The sequence below is a fragment of the Suricata suricatta genome, chromosome 15 (assembly GCF_006229205.1).
Source record: "Suricata suricatta isolate VVHF042 chromosome 15, meerkat_22Aug2017_6uvM2_HiC, whole genome shotgun sequence".
Classification (NCBI taxonomy): Eukaryota; Metazoa; Chordata; class Mammalia; order Carnivora; family Herpestidae; genus Suricata; species Suricata suricatta.
Genome location: NC_043714.1, coordinates 7,417,325 through 7,437,319, shown reverse-complemented (window position 1 = coordinate 7,437,319; position 19,995 = coordinate 7,417,325). Strand labels below are relative to the sequence as shown.

Sequence of the window (19,995 nt, the reverse complement as noted above, 5' to 3'; positions counted from 1 at the left end):
CAAGTCGTGCAGAGCGGTCCTCCCTGCCCTTCCGCGTGGACTTCCCAGAGAAGCTGTCATAGTTACTAGCTCCAGTAAGAGCACGGTACCGTACAAGCTAATTATGCAAAAGTAATTCTGAGCTACCGGCACCGCCTTCTTATCTGGGCACACCGTGACCTTACTAAAGATTTCTTTAAAAGGAAGAAAATATCAGATGAAACACAAGGTGATGACTTTCCTGTAATCAATTAGCACTAAGAGGATAAAGCTGAAGTGTCCCGGTAGCTCTCCATGTGAAGTTTCTGACAATATAACCAGGCTATGTGGTGTTCCCGTTACACATGTACCTACTCATTGCCGTCACTAATACTAGCTTTTCAAACCATGCAGACCTTTCTTCAATGGCTGAGGCTATAATCTATGTTAAATTGTACTCAGCATCAAAGATAGACTAAAAAGATTTAGTGCCCATCTGAAGAAAAAGAGCAGTGCTATCTTAGAAAGAAGGCAAGCTATCCTTTAATAGAGTAGGGCCTGAACAGGATTCCTAAAAACTAGGTTTCTTAGAAATGTGAACAAGGTCAGATAACTTCCTTACAAACTTCTGTAATGAGAATATTCTTTAAAAAAATTCTTTTAGGCTTACTTATTTATTTTGAGAGGGGGGAGGGGCAGAGAGAGAGAGAATCCCAAGCAGGTTCTGCACTGTCAGTGTAGTGCATTGGGCTCGAACCCATACACCATGAGATTATGACCTGAGCCAAAACGAAGAGTCAGATGCTTAACCAACTGAGTCACTCAGGTACCCCTACAAGAATATTCTTGGCTCTCTGGCTGTCTCCGTTCCACCAGCTTGGAGTGAGCAGAGGCTCGGGTTCGAACCTGCAATAAACGACCCTTGCTTTTTGGCTTTGGACAAAAAAAAAAAAAAAAAAGAATATTCTTGGTATCAGACCTTCACGACTTCCTAAGAGTTAGGAAATGGGAAGATGAGTACAGACAAACCCAGAATCTTCAAGGGGACTGTGCCTACATATCAGTCAGATAACTAAGGACACAAGAGCCATATTTCTTTTTTCCTCGGCAATACGTAGTGGGTATGTTTCTGCTCTTAGTCTACAGATGGATGTACAGGGACAATCATATCCAACAAGTGCAAAGTTCTATAGGACGGACTGACCTGAAGTGGGAAATGTGCTCCAGATATAACCAGGAGCACCAACATATTAAAATATCACTAGCAACCACCCAATCTAAAATGAAAAGGAAAACATGAAGGCAGCTATAAATCTGCTGCATGTTTTGCAAGAATGCTGAAGTCAGGAAGGATAATGTACCTCAAGGGTAAAACAAAGTCATCACAGGATCTGAGCTTTTATTCTGTTGCCCAGAGGAGTTGCTGAAGAAGCGAATGATACAATGATACAAAGGTTTTGCTCATGAGAAACTGTCCCCGTCCCTACAATGGAAAAGTATCACTCATCAGACCACGCAGAACTATTCTAGTTACTTTTGTTTTTCGGGCATGTGGACAGCAGGTACAGCAGGGTCCAAGAGAGGGGACGTGAGTATCCCCGTTAACCATGTAAATCACTAAATTCACCCGAGACCATCAGGAGGAACTGGTTAGTGCAATGTTTAATTGATCGCCTCTGGATGACCTCACAATTAAGACTTATGATAAAAGCTGTACTAGAAATTGACTTCCAGGATCCTACTTAGCCTAAAGCAGATGAGAAATTCTCACCGTTACTATGTTTACAAGGCAATTTTATCTATCTTCCTAGATACCTTATAGTTTTCAAAACATCCCCCCTTTCATATTACTACCAACTTACTCTTTTTCAAATTTAGTTCACATGATACATGCCTTTAGGAAGCAAGAGGAAAAGAATTTTAGGCACCCTTATATCTGGTAGAAACAGGATTTCCACTTGAGCACAATTTGAGTCAAGCTCACAAAATGAGATTCTATCTGTAAATATAAAACAAAATTTATACATACCTTAGTCAATGCTTTGCTTTTCTTGAAAACTGGCTTTTCTGACTCTTCAGTAAAGAAGATGTGTTTGTTTTTCATATTTATTTGTCTTCTCATGTCCAGGAACTTTGACTTATACTTCACATTCTTCTGCAGGTATCTGACCCGCCGTCGACTAAAATTTGAGATTCCACCGTATCTGTGGCCAAACCAAAGGAAGATGACTAAAATCCTAAGTTCTAGGAGCTTGTTTTCTTATATGAAAAGAGAATAAAACTGACAATTTTCACTATTTCTCAATAAGTAGCCACCATTTTAATTTCACTTTTATAAATTACAAAAATTGTGAAATAAAGTTCAAATGCATAGGAGTTTAAGAGCTCAGTTGTATGTTAAAATTTTAAGTAAATGTGAAACATCAGTTGGGAGTATCAACATATCTTACATACAGCAGAAAGCAGGTATTACACAGTCAAATGTAATAAAGAAATCGCAGAAAACTATAATGACCCCATTGCACATCAGGGAAATATAATGTTTTCTCATGGTGAGACGACACCAAAGCTCTTTAATACTTATACATCTGGACTTCAATTATTTTAAAAGTGGTCACTGATTTCTTGACCTAAATTAATCTGAGCTTACCAAAGCAAACTCTTATTAACAAAATAATTAGAAAATATCTGCTGATCTAACCATCTAAATTTTTCTAGTCTTAAAAAAGATACAGATCTGCTACAAAGACTTCTATGACTACATCAAGCCTTAAGTGAGCACCTCTCCCACAGACTATTAGAAACTTAAAGTGTGACATACAATTTAGCACTTACAAACTCCTGAACAGTTTAGTGTTCTATATTAGGTTATCTTCCAGCCATATTATAAACTTTATTAAAAAGTCCATTTATCCTTTTCTTCTTCGTTTTTTTTTTTTCCTGAGAGCGGGAGTGCAAGAGCAGAAGAGGGGCAGAGCAAGAGAGAGCATCTTAAAGCAAGCTCCATGCCCAGCGTGGAGCCCAATGTGATCCTGACCATGAGATCAGGACCTGAGCCAAAATCAAGAGTTGGACACTTAATCAACTGAGGCACTCAGGTGCCCCTTTATCCTTTTTCTCTAAGTAGAACTGGGATCCTAGACAGAATAGCTAGCTTAAATCCCAGGTAACAGAATAAATCTCCAGTGATGTATACTGCAAGAGCCACTCGAGTAATTTTTTTCAATAAAATTACATGCGGGTATAAATATATTCTGCCAGGAATTTAAACATGGCACTATCAACAAAATACTCTTATTACTAATCTCTGTGACCTTTAGCTTTAAATGATTATATGAACGGCAACTGCCTTCAAGCACCATAAAGGAGAGGTAATTGATAATTAAAAAACAATATTATTTGTAGTATTATATGAGCATGTTAATTCTTAACTGATTTGGATTCAATTTCGAAGTCAACTTTGGGATCCATGTCCTTTTCTTACGGACTGTGTAATATCTAGGTATCAGTTAAAATTTCACAACTAACAAAGTCTCAATCCTTAGAAACCTCAAAGACCTCAATCTTGGCTTAAATCACCGGTGCATGTTAACATAAATGGTAGGTCTTTAGTGTGCCTTAAATGCTCAGTTTGGTTTTCACAGTATATGCAATAAACCCTTCAGTTTTCTTATGTTTTAATCCCAGAGAAAACTTACACCTTCTGTATACAAATGTTCATAGTTTATTTGTAATAGCAAAATACCATACACAGTCCAAATGTCCTTTAACAGATGAATGGTGAAGGAAACCATGGCACATCCACTCAATGGAACACTACTCAGCAGTGTGAAGGGATGAACGATTGGTACACATAATACCGTGTGGGGACCCTCAAAGACATACGCCTAGATCTCAGAAACAACCTAGACGTACATGCAGGGTAATCAATTAAACACACAAAGATTAGGTAAATGTGTGTATACTGATAAGTCAGGGTTGCTTAGAAGTCTCAAAACCTGGGCCTGAGTCCCCTCTCTAAGAAATGATATGATCTCGATCAAGTCGCTGCTTTATCTATGAAATTGTAATAATGATATTGGACTGTCTGAAGTACAACTGAGTAACTGATATATGTGAGTATAGCAAATGTGCGGTGATCTCTCCACAAGAGGCGTTAGTGTTTTAACTATAATATCTCAAATGCTATCAAATCTATAACCATCATTAGCTATCTGAATGATATACCCGAGAACTTAAGGACAGCTCAAGTGTTACGAGTTTGGGAAGACAATGGTATTTCCATATAATTACTTTTGTCCTGAGCCATGCTTGAATCCCAGAAGGGAACCACTGTCATCACAGTCTGAGTCTGGGTTTTCATCGATGTCCAGCTCGTGGCTAAATAAACAAAAGGTAAACAGTGATGAACCATTATGGCTACAGCCCAGCAGTTAATGGAAATACTAAAAGGCACACAGAGTCAACATACACACACTTTCTAATCACAGCAGCCAACCACAGCTCCACTCACAGATCCAGGAAGACAGAAAAGAGTACTTTAACCAGATTTTCCAAATAAGATAAAGTACCCAACAGTACTTGGAACACAGCAACAAGCACTCAAACCCTACACTTTGTCAAGTAATTCTCCCTACTCTTGAACATGGGACAAATATAGATCTCTCCATTTGCCTTTGGAAAGACATCTGTAAAAAATACAACCTTAAACGAATCTCCTAGAATGGAGAAATTTTCCTTAAAAAACAAAGAAGGAAACATTTGAGAAGTATCAATCCAACCAAAAAAATTACCAAAAAAATATGAATAAGGTTGTGATACAAGTGTTATTAAGTAACCCATGATCACTGATCTACGGGGGATGCCTCCTAGTGACCCCTACTACCTGGGTGACAGTACTAAGGCAAGAGAAAATGGTGAGAAGTAATTCTTACAAATTAAGCTCACTGGACATTTACGGTGGACCTACTACGTCCCAGAAGTGTAAGTGCACACGGTCTCTGCCTCCAGGCACTAACGGAGGAATTAAGAAGCACCATGTACCATATAAAAGAAACACAATGGAGGCACACTTTAATGAGAGTGCTAGGTCACTGGGCCTCCAAAGTCTGCATACTGCTTTTCTAGAAGCTGTATGGAACATAGAAGTTATCTATGGAACACTTCACATCCTCTCAGAGAAATGAAATGATTTTAGCTAATGTATAGGTTCTGTAACGTCCGTCCTATCCTATTTTACAGAACTGGCGTTTGACTGTAGCCCACCTCTATCACTCGCCTCTTTAATCCCACGTATCAGCAGTGTACTAGAAGAGCACTGCCCCAGAGGAGAGGAGCTGGTCTGGGCATTAGCCTTGGGGCGGCCACCGCATTGCTTCCATTTTGTCTTAACACTCCCATCTCCAGCTTAAGAGCACTGGATGAGATACTTGAGGTCTTTTAGCAATAACATTCTGTGATAACAAAGACTCAGATTTTTGGAAAAAAAAAATTCAGAACTTCCTTCTGAGAAACCCAATCTATGGATAAATTATGAAAAGCCGCCACCTACTGGCAGCACTGTCAGATACATGACACGCTGCTCTAGTCCTCCTGATGATCTCATTTAAAGAAGCACCGGTTCCATTTTATAGACAAGAAAGTGTGGCAGAATAGTTGGCATTTGACCATATTCCAAGGCTAGTACGTCTCCTCTTTCTCCCCACAGGATTAGAGGTACTGTGATGTCACACGCGCTTTGCGGCCACCCCCTCACGGCCACAAGTGCTTACGCTACCACCCCGTGGAGAGGGAGAGGACGAGTTACTTGCCTCCTCTTGAGTTTGCTTGGCTTCTGTTCAGGTGGCTCTTCCTCACTCTCATCTCCATCAACACTGCTGGGGCGTGGTCTTTCTTTGATTGTGCTTGCTTCCGAAGAGTCCTGTGCATCTAAAGAGGCAGAGATATCGTGGATTTTTCTCCTTGTTCTGACAATTCTGCCTTTTGCAAAGGCTATCAAAATATTTTACTGCCTTCCTTCCAATGAACCGTGTGTGCATGTCAGGCATGACAGGCCGTATCTACCTATTCTGTGCATCTGCATGCAGAGTCTGTCTGAGCTATGCAGCTATGTCTATTTATTAAAGTCTCCATTATCTAACTGCTTAAAAAGCAAATAAAAACTACTTTTTCCTCATAAATGTCCAAATCAACATACGTTAATTCTTAGTTACTTTTGTGAAAGCTGAATAGTTATCCCATTTTGACTGAATTTTAACTTAAGTGACTCTGAAGACAGTGCAATGCATTGATTAAAAATGATTTCTCTTCATTAAGAAGCAAATACATTTGTCTCTCATATAGCCCTTAAATTAACACTAGAAGTGACAGGAAGGTAAGCTCTGTCATTTCAAGAGAATATTTAAACTTGTAGCAGCTCCACCTGATGCACCTGTCTTTGTTCCTTCAGACTGGCACAAAGTGAGTAGGTGGGACTAGAAGTGGGGAGTTATCTGCAGTGTAGACACTAGATACTCTGTGTAGGCATAGACTCTTTCAGAAGACGCAACCTTAAACAGTAGAAAACATATAAACTTACATAGAAAACATGCAATATATCCCTTGTGCTGTGATCAAGGGAGGATCCAAAACAAATTAAAACCTAGAATTTTCAGACTGATCCTGATGGCACTCACCCCGGGACTAATTAATGTCCAATTATAATCATAATTAAGGGAAAAGGCAATAGAAATGGCCAATCTAAGCATGTAAATTAGGAAAAGACAACAGAACGCAGAGACTATGAGGCTGACTATGTGTGACAAGGGGAACAAACAGGAAGATTCGAGGGGATGATCAAAGGAGTAACATCACATAGTAAGACAGGGGCCAATACACAGATTTCAAGTTTTATCGTCAAAATCAGCACAGAAAGTAATTGAGAGAGTATAGAGGAGTGTCAAAAGACTAACAGAAAATAATCATATTAAAAAAAGAATGAAAATAACACCAAAATAGAAAGGAATGAGAATATTTAAGCAAACTCCATTGGAAGAGCAGAGAAAAAAGAAATTAAAAAGTAGGTAGGGTCCTTAATAACTCTCTAAAGGAAACTCAGCTAGATGAAGATCAGCAATCCAAGGAACAAAGCAAATCCAACTGTTAAATAAAAGGCCAAAACCTTTTGCTTCCTATAGAATGAGACTGAGAAGAAAGTCCTATATCATAAACCAGACTTTTCTAGCACTAAACATCCAGGAGCACACCTTAGGCCACTAAGAAAATTCGTAAGTTATAAAAATCTCCTCCTTTCTCATTTTCCTGTTGCCATCAGTTAGAATCTTTCTCCCCATCAAAAGCATTCTTGACCACCTCTGACTTTTCTTAACATACCTCTCACTGGCTTTCTTTCATCCTTTCTTTAGTTTGGTAGACACCAATTTGCATGATAGGTTTTGTTACATTTTCAATCACTTAGGCTGAAGTCAACTAAGTTCCTTACCCTGGATAATGAGTCCTGAAGTCAATTTTCCAGATATTAATGAATTCAGGACTTCATTTGTTCCAAAATAAATTTCCAGATATGACTTAGAATCAGATTTGCCTGATATCCATTGTGTACTCTGAACCACTCTCTAACATGCCTCCTATATGTACCTTTGCTTCACAGAAACTTGGAAGTTTCGTGCCCACTCTAAATTTCTCAAGGGAGTTCCAAGGTTTTTTTGTTTTTGTTTTATTTATTTTTGAGAGCAAGAGAGACAGAGCATAAGTAGGGGAGGGTAAAGAAAGAGGGAGACAGAATCCCAAACAGGCTCCAGGCTCTGAGCTGTCAGCACAGAGCCCAACACGGGGCTTGAACCCACGAACCGTGAGATCATGACCTGAGCTGATGCTTAACCGACTGAGCCCCCCGGGCGCCCCAAGGGAATTCCAACTTTTAATTGTGGAAAGAATGATACTTTTGACAACCCTCTGCAAATACTCTTCTGATTTATATGAAAGGGTAACAAACCACTTGTGGTCTATGGATTAGGTCATATTAAACTATACAATGTGGTTGGCATTGTCTAAGGCCAGCATAAAGGATCAGCGTTCATTACTCTGCTCAGTAGGTTCATTTTCCCAGCTGTTATGTAGTAGCATACGCCGTGGCCAGTCTTACCCTGAGCTGGTCGGTTTGTGCCTCTGTTCCCAGACCCACTGTTGTCCTCAGTTCCTCCACGACACGGTTCACTCTGGCCAGAAGCGGGGCATTCTCTACTGCTGCCAACTTCACTTGGCAACTGACATCCATCGCAACCTACTGAAGACTCGAACGGGCTCTGTTCCACCTCCTCCGAGTTCAGACTTATATTACTAATTCCATCAAGTATTTCATTATGCTCTTTATCACTTGAACTAGAGCTTTCACCATCAATTATAATAGATGAAGATGGAAAAGACGCCAAGTCTGCTTTTATGCAATTTTCATCTTTCTTGTTGTCAACTTCTATTTTAGGCCCATCACTCTCTGTATCACAGGTTTGTGAGGCCTCACAAGTCCAACCCTGAGCTTCCCAATACTGAAACTGTTCCAAATAATACCAATAAAGTTGACTATAATGTTGTTCCCATTCCTCTTTTGTATCAGGAATGTTCCAAGGTTCAGAGCACAGTGTCTGACCTGAATGTTTTTCTTGCCAGCTTTGCCATAATAAGTCTCTGCCATATTCATTCCAATACTTTTCCCAGTTCTCTGTAATTTCTAGCTTTGGACATAATGTATTTTCAACAGAAAGATTTTCAGTTTCAATGCCTTTTTTGGTTTGAAGTTTACATGTTTTGGTATTCTCATACTGTTCAACTGAACACAGATCATCTGAGGCCAAAATGTCATCTTCTTCATATTCTTCTCTCCAAGATTCTCTCATAATTTCATCTAAGTACCTCTTCTGGTGTTTTTTCTTTTTCTTTTTGATTTTAACTTTATTTCTCGTATTCATAGACACCTACATAAAGAGATACAACTTGAATGTAAAATGCACCTCATAAACTGTAAGGGAAAGTAGAATCCAAGTCTATTTTACCATTAAATTAAATAATATATCCTCAAACCCCCATCCTGGGCTTTAGTTACACCCACAAATTAATTTTACTACGTTTACACAAGGAGGAAAAATCAAACACAAACACATATCAAAACTTTCAGTTTTGGTTAATCTATACACACGTACGTTTAAAAAGAGGTGGAGTGCTCTAATTTATGAATGTGTTAGATTTGAGATAAAATAATTCCATGTCATATTTTATGAAGAAAATGAAGAAACAGAAATAAAAGTAACTTATACTTACGTTAAAATTCTTTAAAATATTTTATTTCTTTTTAAAGTTGACTTTGGGGGGAAGGTAGAAGGGGAGGAGGAGAGAAAAAGATCGAGAGCGGGTGCACAAGTGGGGCAGCGGCAGCCAGGAGACACGGAGGATCCCAGGCAGGGTCTGCACCGCTGGCACAGAGCCTGACTGTGGGGCCTGGACTCACAAACTGCCATATCACAGCCTGAGCCGAAATCAAGAGCTGCTTAGCCGACTGGAGCGCCCAGAGACCGCTACTTACCTCAAAATTCTTATGCGCAGACATGCCACCAAATTGAAGTGGCAGTCCCATACTTCTCATGAGCTCAGCCTCAGAATCAAGTTCACCTTCATCCAGGCCTACACCTTTGCTGTCATGTGACTCTGCAGTGCCACCTTCCTCCTCTTCTGTCGCTTGGTCTCCTACAGACAGCAAGCATTTGTTCGCTTCGTTTTAGATTTTTTAGGAGTTATAAAGACTAGTAAAAACAGCCAATTAAGAATCAAGAGACAACTTCTAGTGTGACTCTGCCTGCTACCAGCTGCCCATCCAAGTTACACGCACTGAGCACCTCCTCTGTGCTGGGCCGAGTACTCTGCACCGTGTAAAGTACTAGGGATGTACGGGGGGACCTGGTGGAGTAATCGCAGGGCGAACATATTTTCGCTATATGCACTATTACTAAACTAGATCAGTGAATTACAAGTGATGATTTGTGGAGCTATTTTAGGAGCTGGTAATAAGAGAGGTGAAAGGAATGTCTTCAGGCGCCACGAGGGTCCTTCGATCTCAACCCGGATTTGTTCTCTGTGACTCTCTGGGAGAGAGGATTTAATGAAAGCGTTCTGCTATTAAAAGTCTGAAATCTACTGAACCGGAAGATCCTTTCAAACTCCTTGATTCTAGGTCTTCCAAAAAACCTGTCTTATTATAACAAAGTAAGTTTCGCTTCATACTGATACAGTTAGATAACAGCATATCACACCCTTAGTAGGGTAAATGCCATTCAAATGTTCCATTAACCATTTGAAATGTGAGATAAATAATCACTTTATATATTTGCATACTCAATTAGGGCTGAGCTGCACTCCAGCTAAATGACTGTAGGCACCAGAACAGTGAATTTTATAAAGTAAAAATGGAGACTATCAAGAAATCTTTTGTGCACAAAGTCTACTAAAACAAAGAGGGAAAAAACATCTCTGCCTAAATAAGAAGGGGGATTCCACTTACCATTCCATTCAGTGAAAGTTCAAGAGAGAGCAAACAGAAAAAACAAGTGTACTAAGTTTTATGTTCCTTTCATGGTATGTGTTTTTATTTATTTGTTTGTTTATTTTGAGAGCGAGAGCGCGCACGTGCATGAGACTGAGCGCACACAAGCAGGGAAGAGGGGTAGAGGGAGAGAGGGAGAGAATCCCAAGCAGGCTCCAGCTGACGCAGGGCTCAATGTCACAACCACGAGATCATGAGACACCCAGGTGCCCCACAGTACGCATATTTTATATTTAGCAGAAGCTTGGTGCTTAAGGAAACCTTATTTGTACAATACGTTGAAACACAAACTACACACTTTGTCCAGCGATCAGCTGAAGAAACAGTGACGTGTTCCATCATTGTGAGAGTTAAAGGACTTCTAAGGGAACATGACACACTTCACTTGTGCTGACTTTAGCCTAGAACTCATGCTAGTTTTCCCTGTATTTAAAGACACAAAAAAGACCCATGTGGAAAAAACAAACGCGGTCTCAGAGGAGAGTCTGAGACAGAGCCAAATGGCATTCAGGGAACCAGAGAAGACTCAAAGTATCGAACAAATTCTATTTGTTGTGTGGGAAAGTTAGCCCAGACGATGGCCTCTCTAACTTCAGTCAGAAGATTATGGATGTTCACTTGGCGTTCATCCTGAATAACTTATTTATACAATCATTAAAGTATATAAACAGAGGGGTCATTAGATGGAAGTGGTGCTGGGGCCACCGTTTTCTGTATAACCAAACCAAAAACCCAAGCCGGAATCAAAGCACTCAAATCTAAGAAAATAAAACTTAAGAACAACAATCATAAACAGCCAGCAGGTCTCCCCAAGTGAGGCCACTGCCAGAGCTACAGCCAATCAAATAATTTCCTTGCTCTGCTCCTACACCTTCTACGAACCCTCCCCGACTCCTGCCCTGGAGCGGCGCTCCTCGCCAGGGGCTGGCGCTGCTGGACGTGGAGAGATGTGTGCTCCAGTGAACTCTCGACAATCTTAACGTGCCTCTGTGCGTCTTTCAACACAATAAAATTTTGCTTGGAAAAAGAAAACATATGCTCTCTACTTTTCAAAGCTTCACATTTCAGGCTGCTCTTACCTAAGAGCAACAGCTCAGAAGGACTGCTACATAGAGCAAAAGAGGCTACCTCAAGTCCACAGAGGAGCCAGCTGCAGGAAATGAAAAGATGTGCTTTGATAAGGACTCTAGAACCATATTGTAATAAAAAATAAGGACTATAATGACTGGTTGTCATTTATAATATTTTATGCAACAAATCAATATGGTATTATAACAAGTTATATTAAAAATCAACACAATATTATAGTTACTTTGAGCAAAAAGGGACCATATGGTTTCACACTGTATTACCTGCATTGTCACCATTGCCTTTGATATAGTAGCCTTTTAATCCCAAATTGCACAATTTTCGGTCTCTGCGAAGAAAAGTAAACAGTTAATATTGAAATAAATTATAAATCTAAGAAAACAAGTTCAAGGCAGCATAGATTAATTTAAAATGTTGAGGACCAGGAAAGCAATCTAATACATTTTCTTCATCTGTAATACAGAGGAAAAAATACATACCTCATGAGGTTGTTATAAGGATGGTATATGTAAGACAGGTAATATGTATCACATGGGAAACATTTATAACTATAACTACTAATTACTATAATTAAAGGTAGTTCTGGTATTGGGGGAAGAATTGATCTCACAATACATGAACAAGGAAGTGTTCTCTAAACTTGCTGTAAGACATGAGCATAACAGTGGAAAGATTTAGGGGCGCTGGGTGGCTCAGTCTGATAAGTGTCCAACTTGGGCTGAGGTCATGATCTCATGATTAATGGGTTTGATCCCCGCATCAGGTTCTGTGCTGACAGCTCAGAGCCAGGAGACTGTTTAGGATTCTTGTGTGTCTCTCTCTATGCCCCTCCCCCTCTCATGCTCTGTCTCTTGCTCTCTCAAAAATAAACACTTTTTTAAAAAGTGGATTTACCTTACACACATATAAATCCACATGTAGACCCTACTCCATTTGCAAATAGGCCAAGTTATCATTGCCTAGTGGACAAGAGAGTCACAGTCCAAGCAAAGGTTGTTTTGGGGACTAACATACAATGAAATTCTTATTTAAATATTTTATCAAACCAAAACATAAATCAAAACAAAACAATTCAGTCTCAACAATTTTTAATTAAATAATTATTTAAAGAAGCTCAACGCCTAATGTAGGGCTCAAACTTAGGACCCCAAGATGAAGAGCTGCATGCTCTACTGCCTGAGCTGGCCAGTGCTACACATCTACATGTGCTTATGTACGCGTGTAAAATACAGACACGTCTTTGCCTAACTCTATCTGCTGGGAGCGTAAAGAGGAAATGAAAACCTAGGAGCAACGAACACAGTGAGCACCCACGTCTTGGTTTCTAAACACTACACTCTGTTAAAAGGAACCAAGGTTCATAAATGGCAGCTCCAGGTTGAAGCATGGACTATGAGGCCACCTTCTGTGTCAAAAGGTTAGGAGGAGGTCTAACAATGTCAGGGACACACCAAAATGACATATAAGCCACCTCAAGAAGCCCCCACCCGCTAAAGCTAAGACAATAGGAACATCAAAATAAATGACAGTAACAAAATGTAACTTACCAATAAACGAATAATCCAGAGTTCATGTTAAGGTAGGTACATGGGGAGAAGAGAAAGTGCTCCATACAGAATGCCAACTACTACAAGCAGAAGGGGAGAGACAGAGAGCCACCCTTTGGCAATCCAATCCGCCGGAGGTAGTGGATTCAGGCAGAAACAGGGCATGGGTAGAGCACCAGGGTACTTTCCCACAACATACTAATTACTGCAAAGGGAATCACTGTGACTTTACAGCAGAGAGAGCTGGGAGACTCCAGTATGATTAGGCAGCAGAGGTCAACGTCACCAGTGGTGGACTGGATCTACAGAAAGCGACCGCTGACGTGCTGCAGGCTAAGTACAGGATCATTTCAGTGGCAATCCTGCCAAGGAGGCACAGGCATGGCCCTGGCTCTGTTCCTGATGAAATGTCAGACAGACCCAGGTTAAGTAAGGTTGGCGTACAGAAGGAGAAGGTAAGGTCTGCACTTTTTTCAATGTTGAGGCCAACGAAAGGGAGGGGGAAAGGGTGAAGAATTTTTCCAAAGGAGACTGACAAGTCATAAGTAAACATAAAAGAACTATGTGGAACTGTGGATCAGAAAGAAAAGACAAGCACCGCGGGGAAAGCTGGGGAGATGTGAACCCATGACGGTGGTTACGAAGCATATACATGTTTTAGGGAATTACACAAAGGAGTATTGAGGAGTGACGGGGAATCAAGTCTGCAGCTTCCTCTCAAATGGTTCAGTGTTGGGGGCTGCCGAGTTTTGGCCGCCTCAGGCAAGGATATATCAAGGATATATGGCTCTCCAGGGAGCAACTAAAAAAAAAACCAAGATTTACATCTGGAGGCTAGGAGAGTGCATTTCCTGGTCCAGAATTCGGAGACAGTCAGACTGGGCCAGACGAGAAAAGCCAAAATGAACAAAAGATCAAACCGCATTCGGGTTTATGCAGCGCTAATCTTCCCCTGCCCAGTATTGCGGACAAAGTCTGGGCGCTTCCTTTGATGCTGTGTTCGGAGTTTCAGTTTCGGTTTCCTCTTTCTCTAATAATCATTTGACTCTGTTACCTGGCAACCAACCTGGGTCAGTTTCCCGCCCCAAATCCTATATAGGTGTGATTCATTTTCTTAATAAACGGGCTTGATCAGAAATCGCTTGTTTTGCCTCACTCTCTGTGTCTCCCTCCTGCCCTATTTCTCTCTCCCTCCCTCAGGAACGGACCCGCAAGGATTTACCGCCCCGCCTGGACAGTTCAGAAAAAGACTAAATTGTGTATCGGGCATGGGCACGTGCCTCTGGGGATGCAGAGGGAAAGATGGAGCATGCAGTTAACTATTAAGACCTGGTTTATCTGCGTAGAGGGGAATATGGTTCTCTGACCTATTTTTGGAAGTCTGATATAATTTTAAAATGATTTACTACATGGCCAACTAATCTTTGACAAAACAGGAAAGACAGTCTCTTCAGCAAATGGTGCTGGAAAACTGGACAGTGATATGCAGAAGAAGGAACCTGGACCACTTTCCTACACCATACACAAAAGTAAAGTTTAAAATGGATGAAAGACCTAAACTTAAGACAGGCAGCCATCAAAATCCTAGTGGAGAAAACAGGCATCAACCTCTGACCTGGGCCCCAGCAACTTCTTACTTGATATGTCTCCAGAAGCAAGGGAAACAAAAACAAAATGAACTGTTGGGACTTCATCAAAATAAAAAGCTTCTGCACTGTGAAGGAAACAATCAACAAAACTAAAAGGCAACCAACAGAATGAAAGAACATTATTTGCAAATGTAATTATCAGACAAATGGCTGGTATCTAAAATCTATAAAGAACTTATCAAAATCAACACCGAAAAAAATAAATAATCCAGTAAAGAAATGGGCAGAAGACAAGAACAGACACTTTTCCAAAGATGACATCCAGATGGCTAACAGACACATGAAAAAATGCTCAACATTACTCATCATCAGGGAAATATAAATCAAAGCCACAATGAGATACCACCACACACACCCGTCAGAATGGCTAAAATTAAAAACTCAGGCAGTAACAGATGTTGGCAAGGATGAAGAGAATGAAGATCTCTTTTGCACTGCCAGTGGGAATGCAAACTGGAGCAGCCATTCTGGAAAACATTATAGAGATTCCCCCCAATATTAAAAATTGAACTACCCTATGACCTAGCAATTGGACTAGGTATTTATCCAAAGGATACATGAGTGCTATTTCAAAGGGACACATGCACCCCAATATTTATAGCAGCACTATCGACAAAAGCCAAATCATGGAAAGAGCCCAAATGTCCATTGACGAATGAATGAATAAAGAAGGTGTAGTATAGATATACAATGGAATATTACTTGGCAATCAAAAAGAATGCAATCTTGCCATTTGCAACAACGTGGATGGAACTGGAATATATTATGCTAAGTGAAATAAGTCAAAGACTAATATCATATGACTTCAGTCATATGTGGACTTTAAGACTTTAAACAGATGAAGAAAAGGGAAGCAAAAATAATATAAAAACAGGGGGAAGTAAACCATAAGAGACTCTTAAATACAGAGAACAAACGGAGGGTTGCTGGAGGTGTGTTGGGTAGGGAGGCCGCTAAAAGGGTGAGAGGCAATACGGAGGACACTTGTTGGGATGACCACTGGTTGTTATAGGTAAGTGACGAATCACTAAATTCTACTCCTGAAATCATTATTACACTATATGTTAACTAACTTGGATTTAAATTTTTAAAGAAATAATAAAAAAAAGAAAAGCATAGACTTTATAAAAATGAGTAGCACCAGATATATAAAAAAGAATAAATAAATCTTATTCAAGAAAAAAATGATTTACTAAAATAAGAATTAAGTAATTATTATTTTTGACAAAAACCTCCTCCATCATTTCAGCATTTTACCATATTCTATTCTAGACTCTGTACATATTAACGCAACATTTTTACATAATTGTAATTATAGTGTAGATATTTTGTATTCAGATGTTTATTAACATAAGGTATTTTTTCATTTTACTACTGAGCCATCGTGATGATTTTAAAGAGAACCATTAACATGCAATTATGTCTTCTTCATATATATAAATAGATATAAATATACATAAATAATATACCTTCATATATATATGGAAACCTGAATATGCAAATGCAACAGATTACTCTAGAGCTCATACAAAGAGGATGTTCATTTTTTAATGTTTATTTTACTTATTTCTGATAGAGACAGAGCACAAGCAGTATAGGAGCAGAGAGCGATGGAGACAGAATCCCAAGCAGGCTCCAGGCTCTGAGCTGTCCGCACAGAGCGTGGCACGGGGCTCAAACTCATGATCTGTGAGATCATGACCTGAGCCAAAGTCAGATGCTCAACTGACTGAGCCACCCAGGCGCCCTGACAGTATGTTCATAGAATGTCCTCAGAAAATAAAAATTAGTTACAGTATTAGGGTCTATTTCCTGCCTTCTAGGAGAGGTGTACAATGACCTTGCTTAGTGTGAGAATCAACTCAATGCTGAGAAGGTATTAGCACCTATGCTAATGCTCGTCTTCTGTTTCTGCTCCAACGTATGGTACTGTTCGTTCAGTTTAATAATCTATTTTGAATTTTGCTAACAATCTGCTGTTTTAAGGTTGTGAAACATACCTTTTCCCTACCTGGAAAGTCAGGGTCACACTATTAAGCCTCTGAACTTCCAGCATGTCTCCAAATCCCAAGGACTTCTACTGGAAATAATTTCAAGATCGTATTTCCAAGTTCTTTTTGTTCTAACAAGGGGTTATAATTTGTCTGAACATTAAATGATCTGAAAGAAAAAGCCATTCTTTTCTCTTTACCTACTTTGAACTCAGAATGTAGCTTCTAAAGCAAAGTAGAGCTTCTAAGTTTTAATATGTATGAAATTATATGAACATTTTGATTCAAAAAAACTAACTTCAAAGTAATTGGTGATTTATATGGTAAATTATGTTTTATTTATTATTTATTTATTTTTATTTTGAGAGAGAAAGAGTGAGTTTGTGTTACACCAGCAGGGAGGGAGAGAGAGAGAAAATCTTAAGCAACTTCCATCCTCAGCGCCAGCCCATCTCCGGCTCATAGGGCCCCATCCCACTATCAGATCATGACTTGAACTAATATTGAGCCTGAAGCTCAAGGGACTGAGCCACCCAGGTGCCCCCTAAATTGTGTTTTAAGTAAAGTTGCTTTAATGGAAATCTAGTAGCATAGTGTTTTGTGGGAGTATAGCATGACAATATTCCTCAACTTTTTACATTTTTTAAAAACTTTTTTAAATGTTTATTATTTATTTTTCAAAGAGAGAGACAGAACACAAGCTGGGGAGGGGCAGAGAGAGAGAGGGTGACCAGATTCAGAAGCAGGCTCCAGTCAGCACAGAGCCTGATGGGGGGGGGGGGGCTCAAACCGACGAACTGTGAGATGCTGACCTGAGCTGAAGTGGAACACTTAACTGACTGAGCCACCCAGGTGCCCCGTCAACTTTTTACAGTTTTTAACTCACCTTCCCTTTCTTTTTTTGGAAAGGAGGCTTCAAGAAGATAGCCCCAAGGCTCAATCTGGCTGCAGGCTAAGAACCAAATACGTAAATTTGGCTTTCTTTTGTTTTTGACAGAGTTCTGCTCGTCTCTCCCTCTCCTTCAGTGTAGGTCCACTTTTTAGACCACTTTTCAAATGCTACTTCCTCAAAGAAATCTCTGTGATCTTTGGAGAAAGGTTGGGTTTTTGCTATCACAGCCCCCTGTACCTCTCTCCTGTAACACTTACAACTGTAATTCCCTACATAATTACGTAACAGTTGTCTTTCTGTTGCTAGAAAGTAAGCTCAAAGTGTGTAGGGCCAGGCTGTGTCTTATACCCCAGTGCCTACCAGGGTACCTAACGCAGAGAACCACAGAAAGCATGTGTACATGCATGCATGTATGCAAAGATGGCAATTTTTAAAAAATTAAACATCGTGTTAAACATCTTTTTTGGATTAATTTTCCGATTACTCTCCCAAAACAGTTAAAAGAATTTTTTCAAACTTCAATTCTACTACATTAAAAGCATAGTACATAAAATTCACTTCTGCAAGTTGACTCTAACAATAAACCCGTGAGATCACTGAAATACACATACCTGTCTGAGGGATGAAAATAATGAATGAAGTGGCTTAACTCACATAGTATGAAGACAGCCATCCCTGTAATCCGATTCGTTAGTTCGTGGTTTCCCACCCACCGGCCATCTTCCACGTAGGGCAACTTTTACCAAAAGTGCAGCTCAAAAACGGATGGAATTCCAGTTAAACCTTTTACCTCGGGCAATCGGAAGCTCTATGCATGGTCACAGATGCACTCCAATAAATCTTAAGGTTTTAACCAGCGGTAATCAACTCGAGCTGTCACATCCATTAAGGAGATTTTACGTTTCACTCCCCCCTCCCCCGATTTTTAAAACGTCCCGTTTATAAAAACGAAATAAATCAGCTGCCACATTTCTTTTTCCACAGCAGCTCACAAAGTCGATTGTCCCTTAATGGCAATAGGCGACCCCTCCCTGAACTCTTAGGACTTTTCTTCCCTGAAACCACCTTGCCCAAGGGTCTTCGGTTTTGGCCACGGCTTCGGGAGTCAATCACACGTAGTTCCTCCACTTCCGGGGAAGAAGTGTGCTAGAAACGAAGAGGAACGCGTTTCTACTTACTCCACAAAGGCCCTGGAGCACAGGCACAGGATCTTAGAATCCTCCTCCAGGTCTTCAATGAAGAGAAACATTTCGGCCACGCGGCTCCATTTCTCGCAGCACATCTTCCCACCTCGGAGCAGGAAGCCCCGCGCCCAACGGCACGGGCCCGCCCTTCCCGGCCTCGGTTCGGCTCCCGGACCCGGAAAGAGGTCTCGCTAGCGCGCCAGAGGGGAACGTCAGGGGCTCAGGAATGGGCCCGGGGCAGCTCGAGCTTGAAGCGAGACAAGGTGCCGCTGGCGGAAGTGGCGCCGGGCGGCCTCGGAAGGGGCGGAGCGACAGGCGGTGTCACGCTCCACGCGGTCCGGGCTGCAGCCGACGTTTGTCTTTTCCTTCACAGGCTGCTCGTGGGGGGGCGGGGGACAGCGGCCGCTGAAATTTCTCCGCTTCCTTCGGTCGGTCGCGGAGCCACCGAAGGGCTCCCGCCGCTGCTCGAGGGTGAGGACGAGCCGCCTCTGCCCTTCCCGCCCGAGGCGCGTCGGTGCTCATCTTGTCCTCCGTGCCCGGAGCACGGCTCCGCCTCGGTGTCGCGGGGGCTCCGAGCCGCCAGGACCGCGAGTCTAGTCTCGGTGAGGCAGTCCCGGAGTCCCCGGCGGGGGCGGGCGGGATTCCCGCCGGGCTCGATATAAGCTCGGGCACCGGAGTGGCGGGGAGGGGTGGCCCTGCCTGGGTCACGACGAGCCCTTTCACTCCGCCGCGCATCCACCCCCCCCTTCCCTTCTCCTTGCGCTTAAAAACCTCGTTTCATCTCAACTTAGGCGGCGGGGCGAGGTGTCAGAACGTCACTACAGGCCTCTGGGGCTCGCCTGGTGACCTCTCTGGTTCCAGGATCCGAATCGAGCCTTCTGGGGTGATCACAGGCGTATATGGCAGAGGCCGCGGAAGTAAGTGGTTAGGCGAGGCTTCCAGACGTGTCAGGCTTGGAATCCTCGTTTGATGCTGCCTGTGTGATCTGGGCGAGCGACTTAACCCATCTGAGCCTCCTTGTGATCATCTGTCAAATAGGAACGGTGAATAGTTCCTGCTTCCTAGGGCTGCTGGAAGGACTAAGTGAAACTGTGCGT

The 19,995-nt window shown here is 41.4% G+C and overlaps 2 protein-coding genes across 8 annotated transcripts in view; one reads left to right on the top strand and one right to left on the bottom strand.

The window, feature by feature from the left end:
- TGS1 (trimethylguanosine synthase 1) overlaps positions 1–19,183 on the bottom strand; it is a 41,644-nt gene extending 22,461 nt beyond the window's left edge. For both annotated transcript variants that reach the window (XM_029923599.1, XM_029923600.1), the window contains exons 1-7: positions 18,893–19,183; positions 11,899–11,963; positions 9,533–9,693; positions 8,102–8,927; positions 5,769–5,886; positions 4,252–4,338; positions 1,988–2,162 (exon numbers count right to left, since the gene is read on the bottom strand). In XM_029923599.1, coding sequence (XP_029779459.1) covers positions 1,988–2,162; positions 4,252–4,338; positions 5,769–5,886; positions 8,102–8,927; positions 9,533–9,693; positions 11,899–11,963; positions 18,893–18,996 — 1,536 coding nt within the window. In that variant the 5' untranslated portion in view covers positions 18,997–19,183. The remainder of the gene's footprint in view (positions 1–1,987; positions 2,163–4,251; positions 4,339–5,768; positions 5,887–8,101; positions 8,928–9,532; positions 9,694–11,898; positions 11,964–18,892) is intronic.
- Positions 19,184–19,243: 60 nt separating this feature from the next.
- Positions 19,244–19,995, top strand: part of TMEM68 (transmembrane protein 68) — a 48,305-nt gene continuing 47,553 nt past the window's right edge. For all 6 annotated transcript variants that reach the window (XM_029923567.1, XM_029923561.1, XM_029923563.1 and 3 more), the window contains exon 1: positions 19,244–19,500. The gene's annotated coding sequence lies outside the window, so the exon portion shown is untranslated. The remainder of the gene's footprint in view (positions 19,501–19,995) is intronic.